Consider the following 16,803-nt stretch of genomic DNA (forward strand, 5'->3'; position numbering starts at 1 on the left):
ACAGGTAATGTAAAAGAGTACACAATCACCATACAATGAATTTTAATGCGAATAATGATATAAATGGTTAATATATCAATTATCAAAATTTTTCTGTTGTGTGATATTCTTTTTATCTCTTTCTCTTACTTTTTCGGAAACGATACGCATCATTAAAAATTGATGTCCGGGTTTAAAATACTTTACACTTGGGCTATTTTTGATATAGATATCCTTACCGACACGGACCGTATAACAACCGCCTATCAGGGAATGGGGCGTCTCTTGTTTAAAAAACACATGCTATGTGTCTGTGCTTATATATGCCCCTCCTGGGTCTGATTGAGGTCAGCTGTGAGGTTTACTGACCGCTGTTAATATGGTCCGTGAGGGGGAACCTTCAGAAGCCCTACCACAAGCCGACATAACAGACATTTTCTCAGAAAGATGCACAAAACTAGGCCGGCAATTCATCATTTTTACTTATTTTCCGACTATGTGATATTTCATTTTCGATAATATTCTAATTCATTGATTAGCAAATAGTGTAAAAACATCCAGTGACACTGATATTTATGTTCTTGGCAATGGTCGGAGAAGGTATTGCTGCATAATTACACTGTACGTGTTGGTTAATATTCTACTTTTCGTTCAGGGTTGCTGCTCACATTAATTAGGAAATTGTGATGGCAGAAAACCCGATACAAACTTTTCATCCAAAAATAAAAGCAGAATAAATTAACAATATCAATTCTTCATTGAATACAGAATCAATCATTTGGTATTCTAAGACAAGTTCGATTTAATATTTTCAAAACAAATAATTTACAATGATAGCGTGTACATATGCTATATGGGGAAAATTGTTCATTTTTCAATTGTACTTTAAATCCGTTTTAATTATTTGCTATTTAAACATTAATCAAAATTCTTATTATTATTCCTGCTACGAATTTTTCGGCAGATTTTGATAATCATTTTTGTAATGGGTAGCAGTTAGTTTAGATAAAAAACCCTGACGATTTTTTAACTGTAGCAACACGACACGTGTTAGCCCACGTCATCAGATCGTGTGGTCATCTGCGTGGCAGGAACGTGTTACGCACGACATCCATCATCCGTGTTATTTCATTCATGAATAATCGTGAATTCTACAAATCTTCCCAAAACAACCATCATTTCCAAGAAACTAATTTGAATATGTTCATATAATTCTAAAATACGTTTTGTGTCTTTTATCCTCCTTCCAACAACAGTATCAAGACAGAATTTAGAATTGTAAAAAGTAATTACAAAATACATTGGACTTGATTATGAAGTATTTTTAAAGTGCACTAAAAAGAAAAAGAGGGAAAAAACTCGGGGGAATTTTAGTTAATTTTTCCTGTATAATCCACTGCGTTAAAGTTCACAGACTATGCAGCGACCAGGGTCTGCTCATTTAACATTTCTCTGTTTGATAAATGTACTCCTGAAGAAGGTTCTTACGCTGGCGGCTTATTCCGGGAAATCCTCGCGGATAAGTTCTGTAATTATTTTCATTATATATCAAAGACATTCACGTATATATGGCATGTGTAACTACGAGTATTATAATATTGAACAGGAAGATGTAACACTGTCAGCGTGCACTTGATAGATACATCTATATATGAAGATATCTTTAAAGGGCATTAGCTATCATTTTGTCACCAAAATTGAATTCATTGAAAAATGCTAAATATTATATATTTCAGAAATAAAACCTGTATTTAATTATTTCAAACACTTTTTAACCTCAAAGCAGGCACATGAAATATTGGTGTTTAAATAGTTATTGTTTTGCAAGACAATTGGTATTTTTTCCCTATATATTTCTTTACACTAAAAGCGGTTATCTAACGTACTTTTATTAGGTTTCTCATGTTTTTGTACGAAACAAATGTTTTAAGTTGCCTCGCTGGGGAGCTAGCGTTTTTTTTTGTGTGATGTGGTACCTAGAGCATCTCTCTTGATCACGCAAGTTAAACAACGGTGAGCGTGATCATCATTTGGGTGGGTGACCGCTGCACGTTACGAATTGGTGGCAGAGTAGTGAATTGGGTGTTTGGTGGGCCTTCTTCAGGTAGTTTCTCTTTGAAGCTCTGGGTGTGGGCGTGGTTTCATCTGGGTATGGGCGTGGTTTCATCTGGGTGTGGGCGTGGTTTCGTCTGGGGACGACGGTGAATGTCGTCGGGTACGGCGGATGCCGTTGCTGAAGAGGATCCAAACATTCAGAGAGAACTCACGCGAAGTTTACTTACAAGTTAAATATCATAGGTAACTTAGTGGTAGAGCATTCAATATCATAGGTAACTTAGTGGTAGAGCGTTCAATTTCATAGGTAACTTAGTGGTAGAGCGTTCAATATCATAGGTAACTTAGTGGTAGAGCGTTCAATATCATAGGTAACTTAGTGGTAGAGCGTTCAATATCATAGGTAACTTAGTGGTAGAGCGTTCAATATCATAGGTAACTTAGTGGTAGAGCGTTCAATATCATAGGTAACTTAGTGGTAGAGCGTTCAATATCATAGGTAACTTAGTGGTAGAGCGTTCGATTTGAAACCGTGGGGTCGTAGGCTCAAGCCGCGTCAGTAAAACGTTTTCAATTTCAAAACATTGTTAAACATATCCTCCACTTTTCATCCATATCAAATTTCTCTGGTGTAGCATACCTCCATAAGCTGGTGATGTCTCAATACAAGTGAAAAAATTCGCGAAGCATGCCGAACACACAAACAAACGCAGGTATCTAAATGTATATAGTAGTATTTCACTTTAAACGAACAGCATCTTATTTAGTAGACGGTATTATAAATGGTGATACTTTTACTCGTTTGCTTTCTTTGAAAGTGAACAAAACGTTTGGTACACGAATGAATTTACACGATTGGTTTATCAAGAATTTGTGGGTACCTTTAACCCATTTGGAATAGAATTTGTATGATAGCAGATTGTTACACAGGATAAATTCTATAGCTGGACCGGGAATCGAACCCGGTACCCCTACATTATTAGTCATGTGCTCTAATCACTGAGCTACCCAGACCGATATCCACGGTCCGTATAACCCCAACCACTACAATACTATTACTTATCTAGATTTTTCTATAAATATTTCCACTTTTGAAATACAGTACAAAAATAGCCCTTAAATTTGTTTACCGCCGACATAATTGACTATTGTTTTGTTAATTGTCTATCACTAGAGCGGAGAGAAGCTTAAGTGACGGGCTTATTAACAAAATCATAAACTAAAAACACAGCTCCCAAAATAATGAAATATTCATTTCCGAACTGTATTCTTTCTGGACCCTATGCATTTTTGATGAACATATAGAAAATGAACAACGGACATCACTCTTTATGTTAAATGGAAAATAAAGGTTTAGGGGTCTTTGTGCAATGGAATAATTGCACTCATTGAACAATGACAATGAAATTTTCTGTCAATATTTTCATTGTGGGATATTGGGACTTAAGGTATACACGTTCAGTGTATGTGGTGTCCACATAAGAAATGATGGGGGCTGCGAGATTCCTGATAACAATTAGTTTGATATTGCATCAATGCACCTATACAATGCCAAGGAAATTAGACTTTGAGAACGTCCCCTCTTTGGACGATGTATTGAAGACTAACTCACTTTTCTTAGAACTTGTGCTAAATAGCCGATTACTCTGTGGCGCTGAATGTTCAGTTCACGTAGACGTATGCCGTTCGTACGCCTGGAATAGATTGTCATTACGCTGTCTCATATACAGCTTGAAATTTGACAGTGCCCCTGTTTCTGCCAGCACGGAGTTGGGTTGGCAACATTATAACGTAAAAGGTAAGAATTACATGTACATTATCATATTCTTCTGTCGGTTCGTTAACAAGTTTGAAAATTAGCGACACATGAGATTTGTTGCTTGCAGCAGTTATGTTATTTCGATCTGTAGTAGCTTCATTCGAATTCTAAATTAAATTAAAAATCGGCTATGTGTATATTTGAAATAACATTTATGTTTTTATTTCCGTCGTTATCGCTTAATACAAGAGTACATTTTGATAGAAATTTGGTTGACTACAATTGAGTAGCATTGTTTCCATTTACATACATCTTTTTTTAATCAAGTAATATTCAGTATATCAAATACGATTTTTCATCCAACATATAATAGAGATATATTTTAGTGAACATGCACGCGTGGATTTATCAACATCTCAGATTATATTTTCCATTTAAAACAATTACAACAAAATTAAATTAATGAAATAGAAAGCAATTATATTTGTGTGTCTGACAAATGTTCGTATTTTGTTCTTTACTTTAAGATATATGCAAATCTTGGGAACAGTTATTTCGGGCAAGTTTTCCACAGTGAAGGAATATCTAAAATCGTGGTTAAGTTCATGAAATCCTCCCTTAGCGTTTTGCTACCGTAGATATGCCACTTATCAAAACCAAGATTGATAAATATTTTGTTAAAACAGTCATTATTCCTTCTTGTTTTCATTTGAATTCTGATTTTTGGACCCCCCCCCAAAAAAAAAAAGACAGGGAAATTTGAAATACGGAAATCTACAACAACAATGTCATAAAGAAATTTTATGTATATCTCAAACAAACAAATATATTTTGTATATACCTATCTCACACAAACAAATAAATATATTGTGTATATATCTCCTACAAATAAATATATTGTGTATATATTTCCTACAAATAAATATATTGTGTATATATTTCCTACAAATAAATATATTGTGTATATATCTCCTACAAATAAATATATTTTGTATATATCTCATACAAATAAATATATTTTGTATATATCTCATACAAACAAATATACTTTGTATATATTTAACAGAAACACAAATTTTCATACATCTCACAGAAAGGAAATATATTTTGTATATATCTCACATAAAATATGTTTCATAGATATCTCATAGAAACAAATTTATTTTATAGATATCTCACCGAAACAAATATATTCTGTATAGTTATATATCTGATAGAAACAACTATATTTTGTATATTATATACCATATTTCACTGAAAACAAAAAAGGAAAAAAAAAAACAACCTTTGTACATATGCAAGGTGAAGATAACGAACAGTGATCAATCTCATAACTCCTACAAGCAATACAAAATAGACAGTTGGGCAAACACGGACCCCTGGACACACCAGAGGTGGGATCAGGTGCCTAGGAGGACAAAATATATCTGTCTGAAATAAAAATTGAAATATTTCCTTGTTATACATATAATATTTCCATATTCATGTACACGTTGATACACGATATATACATGTATAACTCAGATTGCAAACTATGAATTTTGATGATATATTTAGTTTGTCCTACGACGATTCCAAATGGTGCAATCAATCTTAGTGGAGTTTTCACCCCTGGGACAACAAGCAACGCTACCTGCGACTTTGGATACGGGACCATATCAGGTCAGATTACTGCAGCCTGTAACGCCCACTATCAAACAGAGGTCTCAGATACCTGTCATCCACGTGAGTTATTCTGCAGAAAGATATTCAGTTTGCTTATCACACCGCAACATTTTGTGAATTGTTTTTTTGGACAATGATTCTGAAGAATTTATTAACATTTGAGGAATACCTGGATCTGCATATATTGCAGGAATGTTGGGCAATATAAGTTCTATGGAGGCAATATTGCCCTAGGATGTTGGTACTATAGTCTTCTCAGAACATTTTATTTGTTATGACTTATTGATATTTCAGTTTTAGATATTCGGTGTGTGTATTGTTTTTAAAGAAAGAAATGCAGAGTATCATTGATCCATAAAACGGTGAATGTCTTGAACAGATACACAGCCATTCAGGGAGAGGGGTAATGATACGCAGAGGGGTAATGATACGCAGAGGGGTAATGATACGCATGCGAAAGCTTTGTTTTCATTGAAAAAATCCCCAATTTTAATTCTAGATGAAAAAACGTAAGCAACAATTTGTGAAACAAGAGGGGTGGGATGGGTGTTGAAGTGCTATAATGGCAAGAAAGTACCTCTTTTTAAAATTAAACTTCAACCGAAGCTGGATTGTAGCCCAGTCAAGAAAACAATGGCGTCGGTAATTTCTGATATCCAGTTCATCCAAAGTAGATATAAGAAGAAGGACCTTGCAGACTAGATTCATTAGGCTAGATAATGTGTAAATAGATATGCACAGATCCAAGAATTGCTAGGGAAAATAGCACGTGGTATGCTAATGAGACAATCACGTGGTCCACACTTGATTCATAAGTGAAACGGTTTTTGTTTCTTTTTATTCATAGAATACTGTAGCATATTGCTATCTTTATTTAAACCTCACATGAAAATTAGAGCTAATATACCTTTAAAAACTCCGAAAGACCATTGTATCCTGAAAAGAACGACACTAGTGAATGATAAGATATTGATGCATTGATGACTAGTAAAGGGTAGCGACTATAACACAGTCTTCTGACCCAGAATTTTTTAATCATAAAAGAAGAATTTATCAGAAAATTTAAGCCCCATTTCTCGTTTATTTAGATATGACAATATTCTGATATATTATTTTCTCGTTTTGTAAATTATGTAAAAACTCTGGGACCGGTGGGACCGAAAAACAAAAGCAGTGCTAAGTAACGCTGGTCTCGGTCTCGACATTTCCCTTTAACAGTCATTTTAATCAACGAGGCCAGTATGAGACGATGACGCAGCGCTTACAAGTATAGTGTAGCTAAAATATATCAGTTCTGAAAACCGCAGTCTTAAAATCAGATTACCCTTATCCATTTCTGAATTTTCTTTTTTCACATACAGTGATAATGGACGCCGCCCTGGGCAGACCATCTAAGGAATCTACCACGATAATGTCCAGTAACCCTGCATCTGTCGCCGTGGATGGGAATCGTGACACTAACTGGATGAGCGGTTCATGCACCCACACGAGTTTTGGGGATCCCACGCCCTGGTGGAGGGTGGACCTTCAAAGAGTTCTTTACATCATAACGGTCAGGCTGCTGAACAGAGGATCCGATAGCACTGGGATCGGTACGTCATCATGTTTATAGTTCCGATGTTTTTGCCTTTGATGTCTTTACAGATCGTAATGAATGCGATGCAGTTGTGAACAATGCGCGTATGAATATTGATAAATATAGTACGTCTATTCTAAAGGTACTGGTTCACGGTTTTTGAGAAAAATATTTTTCATTTTTGATGTTAAACATTAAAAATATAACTCATTTAATGTTGACAGCCAAAATTTTGACTTTCTGAATTCAATAATAAAAGCAATATTTTAGCCTTAAATCTGTGTTATGTAAACAAAGGCTGGAGTCTTTTAATGTATACAAACAAACCAGTGAAACAATACTTTTGTAATATAAAGCATCTTAATTCTGCAGAGTCACAAATTTTAACTTTTAGATGACACATTTTACCCAAAGACTGGTTGAAATGTGAAAGATATGATAACTTTGATCAATATCCATTTCTTTTGAAAATTTCGTAAACAATAACATACCACAATCTTTGTGTACAAAACAAATATTAAACTCCCTAAATTGAGCTTCTGTGGTAATGTATAACCTTAATTTTTATGTGAAATCTTTTAAACATATTAGACGGTATATTTTTATCATTAAAATGAAAAACAAAATTTTTGGGGAAATCGTGAATCAGTCCTTTTAACAGTTGGAAATTCCGATAGAAACGAAAAAAGAATGTGAATATAAAAAGTAAATTTTATTTTTTGAAAATACATGTATATTCATATGGGTATGGACTGCAATGCTTCACGCCGGCAATAGTTTTCATGCGCTTCATGAAGCATGCAGGTGTAAAGCGTCATGATGCAGTTCATACCCTCATGAATATTCAAACATGAAATTTATTTCTTAACATTTGTGCATTTTGTGAAGCTGAAAAGAAATATATTCTTTACCAGCATATTGTTACAGACCCCGAAACGTGCTACCACAACACTTGCACGGAACGGTACGAAACGATTCTTGTACGGAACGATGAACGGTTTGTACGGAACGATGAGCGATTTATACAGAAGGGTGAGCGGTTAGTACGATTACTGCCCGCTATGTGAACGGTTTGCACGGAACGGTAGACGTGGCTTGCATGCTAATTTATGAACGGTCCACACGGTCTGCACGCTTTAATGTCTCAGCATTATTCGGTGGTTAAACACGGATGTATTGCAATATAATCATGGTATTCTTGATATTAAAAGAAAAAAGAAAAGGCCAAGAAAGAAACGATATTGACCCATTTTAAAATGATTATTCATGTTCGATTTGGTTAATTGCCCTGTTTCAGTCTTCAATAAATATACCCCCCCCCCCCCAATCATATATTAAATGAAAACTTTCATTTTTTAAACTAATTATTTCAGTAACAGATTTAGCAAACAACGTCAGAATGAATAAATGTTTATTTTTCAATTTCGTAAATAAAAGGAAAAATAGAAAATAAAAAGAGGATTATTCGACTAGCATTCGTTCTATACTGTATTAAATCAATTCAAACTGGACTGGAACATATCATCGGAGAGTGCGGGGGTGGGTGGGGGTGTTAAACACATACACATAGTGCATTTCCACTAGCCAGTTGACAAGATGCATGTCAGGGGCGGATCCAGGAATAACGATTAGGGGGAAGCAATTTTATGAGACAAGGGTTCTGGGGGCCGCCTTGTAGCCCCGGAAGCTCCTGGATTTTACAGATTTTATAGGGCTTGAAATATGTCTCCCATGTAGCCATTTTTACTGTTTTCTGTCATTTTTGATTAGGGGAAATTAATAATATGACGCAAATTTTAAGGGTTTTAGAGATAATGTAAGTTCTCCCAATAAAAGTATTTCAATAAATCAAAAGATTTTATCATTTATCTCTCCGGGAGTAGAAGAAATCATTGCTTCTTTTATCGTTTACAATTTTCTAAATGCATGTTCAATGTGATTCGTTTTATTATGGGGAATACCCAAACAGATTCTTTGCATTGTGATCCGAGGTTTCATTGAAACTTACAACTGACCTCTGATATTAGATACATAAAATCGATAGAATTTCAATCATAATTCCATTTCATGGAGTAATTATCAGTCAGATTAATTTGTCTAGTAATTTTGAACTTGATATTACTTTTAGGTATTGTTGTAATTGTCTTAATAACCTTAAAAATACTATGTACATGAATATATTACTCACTTATTGTTGAGGAAAACAATTATGAACTTGTCCTTTGTTATATCTCTATTGCGCCGGTCGATTTTCACACCTTGAGCTGGAAGTCAAAAGCTGTTAATTTCAAATACACTTATTAGCCGACCTCTAATGTGAAATAAAACTTGGAATTTGCATAAAATATATAATTTCACACAGACCATTGATTTATCCAGATAATTTCGAAAACAATTTTGATCAAAACAAAATCTTTACTGAATAACGAAACGTGTTTTATTCTGCTGGCGATTTTCACATCTGATTCGTATTTTCTTTAAACTGTGTGGTCCGGTGTTCATTTGTTAATTATTTTTTTCGAAGTGTACAGAATTATTTTAATGCTACTGAATTGATTTTAAAAGTTATTAACATTCCCTAAATTAAATGCTTGAAAAATATTTGCATGTAAAATAGATTAGTGAGAAGATTATTTAGAAATAACTATAGTGGGAACCCATAAATACATTTGCCGCTCGTGGTGGGAACTCCTGCACATGCGTATCATATTCAAATAGTAAAGCCGGCGCACCCCCTAAATCTTTCAAATTTAAGGTAAAACGTGATATCTTGCTTAGAAAAATGTACTAGACGATAAAGGAAGCAATAATTTTTTCCACTCCCAGAAATATGAATAACACAATCTTTTGATTTTTTAAATTACTCTATTGGGAGAACTTATTTTTTTGAAAAATCCTTAAAATTTGCGTCATTTGATTAATTTCACCTTATAAAAAATGATTGAAAATAGTACAAATGGCTAAATAGGAGACATATTTCAAGCCATATAAAATCTGTAAAACCCAGGAGCTTCCGGGGGTTTCGCCTCCTGTGGGCCACAAGACGCCCCCAGATCCCCTGCCTCATAAAATGCCCCCCCCCCCCCCTCCGTAACCGCAATTCCTGGATCCGCCCCTGAACTCACGGAATCCCGTATTTTGATGGATCATATCAAGTTAATTCTACTATCTCAAATTCTTTTTTCTTCGTCGTTCAAACGTATGGTCTGTTCTTTTAGAACTAGTACCATATCTCGCCGATTCGAAGCCATGTACATGTATGCTAGGCGTCATACATGTAAATAGCCCCACGCGAATTCACTAGAGAGGAATCCCGACAGGAAGTATATAACTCAGACACATGTTTATATATATATATATATATATATATATATATATATATATATATATATGTGTGTGTGTGTGTGTGTGTGTGTGTGTGTGTGTGTGTGTGTGTACCTCTGGTAAACATCAATTTAAAAGTAAACAAATCTGGTTGAAACAGTTGAAATAATGTATGACTTGTTATCTGCAGGATTTTCACTGTTGAAAGTCCGCCTTAAGTAATTCTAATATAATTGCTTGAATTCTCATCTTGTGTCACCATTTCCAGATCTCATAGCGAATTTGCACATTGTGTGTAAGTTTCTAGTGACGTGACTTAAATGATCTGCACGTTTCTATGGACGCGACTCAATTTTGCACTGAACGGTTTGCACGTATTGCTGAACGGTTTGCACGGAAGGATGAACGGTTTTCACGGAACGATGTACGGTCTGCACGGAACGAAACGGAACGCTTTGGAGGTGTAGTAGCACGCATCTGGGTCTGTACATATCTGTTATGACAACGTGCCCAGTGACATTGTTACTAGTATATTTATTAATTTCGTGTCTATTTTTTTTTACCTCCATTTCCCAGATTCCTCTGGTCGCCTTAAAGATGCAACCGTCAACACGGGAAACACAACATTGTCTATCACCACGCCTTGTGGTTTCTTTGCTGGTCCCGGAACTTTAGGTCAGCTGGTGACCATTAACTGTCCACCCTACACAGTGGGGCGATTCGTGAAGATTTCCATCGTGACGGAATTTCTGACCTTGTGTGAGGTCGACGTGTTTGCAATTGCACCGTGATTTGTGATACACCAGAAATGGGTGTTTCTGTAGTTCAAAGGGTTTTAATCCCCAGAAACGGAGTAAAACTACTCTTCAAATCTGATATTTCTAAATCAGAGACTGACATATTTAAGTATCTCAGACCACTGACGATATTTTAAATGTTGTTTTTTAAATAGCAAAATACTCATAAAGAATGCACATTTTCACATTAAAAAGCAGACAAACATCTACACAGCGTCATCTAAAAGCAATAGTCAATTTCTTGAATTTGTCAAAACACCTCGAATAAAGTACGATATCATCATCGAAAGAGTGACACAAGCTCTCACCATTATTTATATCATTTTTTGATTTTTTCCGGAATAATAAAAAAAGTCATTTTGTTTGCAAATAGGAGATTTTAGAGTCCAAAGTTTGCTGTGAATTGATGCATGGTATGAAAATCTATTCTACCACAGTCATTGCAAAGATCAAAGGAATGCCGCAGTCATTATTCTACGTTACACCTTCATGCGGATTACATGTAATTATGAGAAAATTGACACACATCTCGCTTGCATTTCGAGTTTTGCTGATGACTGACAATTCAGTTTTATAATCATAAAAATCAATCAATATATGTTGTAAAACAAATTCATAATGACTGAAGAACATTTGTCATTCAGTATAAACCAATTATTTGCACTCAGAGAGCGATACACATGTAAACATGGCGATGCACATACAAATTTTTCTTGAACCGTATTCAAAGCAATTGATATAATCTGTTGACTTGAAATGAAATATTTTTATCAGAATAGATGTATAATACCCCTATCATCTCACCTTTTTCGTCAGCAAAAAATAACGTTGGCTGTTTTGGAAACTGCCATGACGTCACAGTGACCTAATTCGTAGCTATATAGGAAAACGTTCAGCTATACATTTATTGAATTCAAGAAACATCAGATTGGATTACGGGGAATTACAACTGTTTTAAAACTGATGAAATATCAAAGTAATTAAACATCGATCTCCAAGACGTTTGGGGTTGCTAGGTCACAATTCATCGTAAAGCTTCGAGTATACACCGTGCTAACTTTCAATAAAAATCCTATCTTCCTGTGAAAACTTGGAAGGGACTTGTTAAAATCTAAAATTTACGCTAATCAAATTCAAATATTTGTAACACAAGAATGAGAGTTTAATAAATGTATGGTTTCTGCTCAATAATCTTCACACAAAGTGAAAAACAAATCTTCTCAGTTGTTATACGGTAAACAAGATGCGGAATTCTCCCCAATTGGCTTGTGAATCCAGTTTCTGACTTTAGTTTGGGGATCTTCTTCATATACAAATCCTGTAACTGCATGTACAAAAAAAACCCAAATTAATCCGAGAAATTCTTTTTTCACTAAATACATTGTTATACATATATATTAAATATGCTGTAAACATAGCTCTTGTTTCAAGTCGAATTAATCAATGACTTCATACACAAGTCTTCAGCCAATAGTCGTCTGCATGACACCATGTTGGTAAAGAGGGGGGATGTGACCTTGAATATGTGAAGCAGCGTTAGCACATGATTATTCGGCCATAGTTTCGAATCTTTTTTAAGGAACAGTTTTTCGAGTTTTATTTACTTATCGCTGAATGAGAAATTAATCAAATTTTTCTCAATGTTAAGGCCAAATGAATATTTGAGGACAAGGAACAGTGATAAAACTCGTAAATCCTATAAAGAAGACAAAATTAAGAGTAGTCCAATACGGACCCCTGGACATACCAGAGGTTGGATCAGATGCCTTGGAGGAGTAAGCATCCCCTGTCGACGGGTGACACACGCCTTGAGCCCTATGTCTTGATCAGTGTTAAGAACGGTCTAACAATCGGTATAAAAGACGTCAGACAGCATTTGATCCAATGATAGGTTGTATGGGCAAACTACATCGTTATAACGACCATGGAATTTGCGAAATGCTGACTTCAATCGAGACTGTTGAAACCCCTGTACCCTCAACTTGTTTGTCAGTATATAAACATAGGTCAGATAACTAAGGAACACAATTCATGCCCATGGGAAGTCCAATAGTATATTACCCATTTCTATTCCACGTCGGACAGGAATCTTTACTTGAAGTTCGGGACCTTCGACTCCATTCCCAACATCATTTGCCGAGCTTCCATCTTTGGATGTCGTGTCAAAAGGAGGTATTTCCGTGAAAGAAACGTTTATGTACGACCCTGGTAGCTGTAGTGTGATTGTCTTGTCTATAAAACATGACACAAGATATATGGTTTTATATAACTATGACATATGCTAATACATTGTCATAGTCAAACGTAAGTATTTGTATTCTCACATGTATCGTAGCAATTCATCTCCATTAGCATATATTCGTAGTCATTGAACATATCATTTGCAAAGCAATATTTCTCAAAATACCATTTTATTCAAACTAACTAACGTTGGTGAAATCGCCAGACCTGAATTCTCTAAATCAATATCCGGTTCTCGGATTGCCTCCTCGTTGGATTTTTGCGGAACTGGAGATACTACAGAAACTGCAGAATTTGATTCATCCCATCCAGAGGTAGGTTTTGTTGACACCTGGGATTGACCTCTTTTTTCAAAGAGTGGAATGTTGTTTCCCTCCTGTTTGGTCTCTGTCAACTGAACCCGTGGCTTTTTTGCATTATCTTTCTTTCTGTTTGTGGTGAAAAACAATTATTATATAAGATATATGAAAAGTGAAGATAACGAACAGTGATCAATCGCATAACTCCTTAAGCAATACAAAATAAATAGTTGGGCAAACACTGACCCCTGGACACACCAGAGGTGGGATCATGTGGCTAGGAGGAGTAAGTATGCCCTGAAAATGAAATAAATTTAGATAACATTTTATATTAGCTGTTTGGGAATAAATTATTACTCAAAGTTACTGAATCAGGTTGGAAGGCCGTCCGTAATATCGAAAAGTTGAAGTAGCAGATTTCTCATTCCATATTTCAAAGGTGTGATTGCCAGTCTGACGGATATCTCCTAAATCTCTGATATTAAAGTCACTCTATCACACAAAGCACTGGCTAAAAGGTAGGACGACAGGGGGTGCTTACTCCTCCTAGGCACCTGATCCCACCTCTGGAATTGTATACTAGTAACTAAGACAGATGCTTATGAATTATAGTCAAACCCAAGTATCCGTAGTTGCACATTATATTTTCTTTGTTTGAAATTTATGTGTCGTAACAAGTCTTCTCCATACGCATATATTTGTTGTCAATGAACTTATCCTACGCGGAGCAATATTTCTATAAAAAAACAGCAGGTCATTCAAATTAACTAACGTTGGTGAAACTGCCAAACCTGAATTTTCTAACTCAATATCCGGTTCTCGGATTGGCTCCTCGTTGGATTTTTGCGGAACTGGAGATACTACAGAAACTGCAGAATTTGATTCATCCCATCCAGAGGTAGGTTTTGTTGACACCTGGGATTGACCTCTTTTTTCAAAGAGTGGAATGTTGTGTCCCTCCTGTTTGGTCTCTGTCAACTGAACCCGTGGCTTCTTTGCATTATCTTTTTTTCTGATAGTGGTGAAATGAAATTTATACAAAATGCATATTAGTATCTCTACGGAGTTTCAGTGTGGTATCCTCTTGAAATAGAGATGGTGTGGTCTACTAACACCAGGACATCCGAGTCTTTGGAAGTTAGAGTTAAAAATTGAGTCTGACCGGTTTCTTCCCCTACACTATACTCACTTTGGGACCAATTTTGTGTTTATAAATACATTTGGTCCAGATATATAAATCCTTTACTTATCAATTTGCCATATTCAATGCATATTTGAAAATATTAAGTCACTATGCGATCGAGTTGCAAAGTCGTTATCTGATTGATACACTGACATAACATTTAGCTGGTGAAATCAGAGGTAAGACATTATTAGCCCGTAATTTCTAAATTCTACAGCCAACATGACATGGTTTTGTTTCGTGTATGAAACTGAGCAACCGTAGTAAAATTTTAGTAATTGTAGTAAACTATATGGCTTGTAAAACGTTGCTATATTCGATAATCTTATGATGTATGTTCAATATCTTGTGTTGTATGTTCAATATCTTGTGATGTATGTTCTATATTTTGTGATGTATGTTCAATATATTGTACCAACGGGTGTTTTTTTTAAATTCTATTACATGTAATGATATTTATTAATCCGCCCCTTGAAAGGCATTGAGCTGATTTTAGACCACTTTGTATGATATAACTGGGCTTGAAACAGTTTACGGCAATTATATAAACTGTTCCGGGGTTCATACATTAACCACACGTCGTATCAAGTGTTAAGTAATCAGCATCATTTCTCTCCCCCCCCCCCCGGCTTAATAAGGAATTATTCCTTTACCATTTTCTTCTTACATTTAATTGCAGAAACTGAAGTTATTGCGAATGACTACAAAACCTCCCATACATTATGTAATTTCATTGTTGTTATAGAACGTAATTGTCTTACTGTTTCTTTCTGCACCATCGTCTTCTCCAGACCAAATAAATGAAGATGGCAACAATGATAAAAGCGACCATCAAGACAGCAATTGACACGACCAAAGGAACAATATACTGCGGTGTGTTATCATTGCTATCTAGAATTTGAATGGACACGATGCACACCCCAGACAATGTTGGATACCCCATGTCAGACGCTTCTATTACTAATAATGCTGTTTGCAAGTCCTCATAATCTACTGGAGTCGCCACAGTTATCTGTCCAGTAGTGTTGTCAATTTGAAAGTATGATTTATCATTCCCAAACAGAATTTTGTAACGGACTTGTCCATTGCCTGGTCCTACATCAGCATCAACGGCTAGAACAGTTCCAATATCAGTTCCGGTTATTGTATTCTCTGCCACTGTAAATCTGAAAAATGAAGAAAAATGTCTTTTTGATCAATAAGAATAAAGAGATGCTTAAAAATCCTGAATATAAACGAAATGCAGTATAACATCTATTCTTAGTATCATACACCTCGACAATTAATTATGATAATGATACTCATATTACATTAAGGAATAATTCCTTATTAAGCGGGGAAAAAATTATGCTAATTATTATTGCATATTACAATGGCTCAATTAATGCACAGTGAAAAGTTGACATACTTATAATTAGAATTTACAAATATCGGAGTCTCATTAACATCCTCCACCGTTACAGACACCGTAGCCGTGGCACTTCTCTGTCCATCAGAAGCTATAACATAGAGATCAATAGTGGGAACCGTTTCTCTGTCTATGGAAGTTCTAAGTAAAATCTTCCCAGTTTTGGAGTCGATCCTAAAGTTCGGGTATACGCCAGCAAAAGAGTACGTGACAGGATCGCTATCTGTGTCTAAAGCAGATACAATAGCCACGAACTTCCCTTTGGTGTCAGCCTCACTGACAAAGGCATTGATAACTACAAAGGCGAACGAGTTCATTAGGAACCGAAAGTTGATTATGCATTTCACATTTGAATTATACAATTAGCTAGCATATTGTCAGTCTGCGTTTAAAATTGAAAACCGATGTAAAATACCGAGTTCTAAATAAATCAAGCTTTAGAGTTATATATATAAAGAAACCTGATTGTAAGAATTGAGGAGCATCTTCATTTTCGTTTAGGATGTTGACAGCAATT

The 16,803-nt window shown here is 35.4% G+C and overlaps 2 protein-coding genes across 2 annotated transcripts; one reads left to right on the forward strand and one right to left on the reverse strand.

The window, feature by feature from the left end:
* The first annotated feature begins 3,582 nt into the window (after window positions 1-3,582).
* Window positions 3,583-11,149, forward strand: LOC125653421 (uncharacterized). The gene is made up of 4 exons (XM_048882881.2): window positions 3,583-3,832; window positions 5,351-5,518; window positions 6,820-7,050; window positions 10,935-11,149. Exons 1-4 carry the CDS (start codon window positions 3,583-3,585, stop codon window positions 11,147-11,149), a joined length of 864 nt encoding a protein of 287 aa, XP_048738838.2.
* A 2,404-nt stretch (window positions 11,150-13,553) lies between these two features.
* Window positions 13,554-16,603, reverse strand: LOC130048819 (protocadherin Fat 3-like). The gene is made up of 4 exons (XM_056145892.1): window positions 16,287-16,603; window positions 15,640-16,044; window positions 14,468-14,707; window positions 13,554-13,824 (listed from the first exon to the last, which is right to left on the reverse strand). Exons 1-4 carry the CDS (start codon window positions 16,601-16,603, stop codon window positions 13,554-13,556), a joined length of 1,233 nt encoding a protein of 410 aa, XP_056001867.1.
* Between the last annotated feature and the right edge of the window lie 200 nt (window positions 16,604-16,803).

This window comes from Ostrea edulis, chromosome 7 (assembly GCF_947568905.1).
Source record: "Ostrea edulis chromosome 7, xbOstEdul1.1, whole genome shotgun sequence".
NCBI lineage: Eukaryota > Metazoa > Mollusca > Bivalvia > Ostreida > Ostreidae > Ostrea > Ostrea edulis.

What these genes read in the sequence shown, in the direction of transcription:
- LOC125653421 (XM_048882881.2), top strand. Translation starts at nt 3,583, where the DNA reads ATGCCAAGGAAATTAGACTTTGAGAACGTCCCCTCTTTGGACGATGTA. An exon ending in CTCAGATACCTGTCATCCAC is followed by an intron (nt 5,519 to 6,819) that starts GTGAGTTATTCT and finishes TTTCACATACAG; the next exon opens with TGATAATGGACGCCGCCCTG. An exon ending in ATCCGATAGCACTGGGATCG is followed by an intron (nt 7,051 to 10,934) that starts GTACGTCATCAT and finishes TCCATTTCCCAG; the next exon opens with ATTCCTCTGGTCGCCTTAAA.
- LOC130048819 (XM_056145892.1), bottom strand. Translation starts at nt 16,603, where the DNA reads ATGAACTCGTTCGCCTTTGTAGTTATCAATGCCTTTGTCAGTGAGGCT. An exon ending in CGATGGTGCAGAAAGAAACA is followed by an intron (nt 14,708 to 15,639) that starts GTAAGACAATTA and finishes CACCACTATCAG; the next exon opens with AAAAAAAGATAATGCAAAGA. An exon ending in GGTTTGGCAGTTTCACCAAC is followed by an intron (nt 13,825 to 14,467) that starts GTTAGTTAATTT and finishes CACCACAAACAG; the next exon opens with AAAGAAAGATAATGCAAAAA.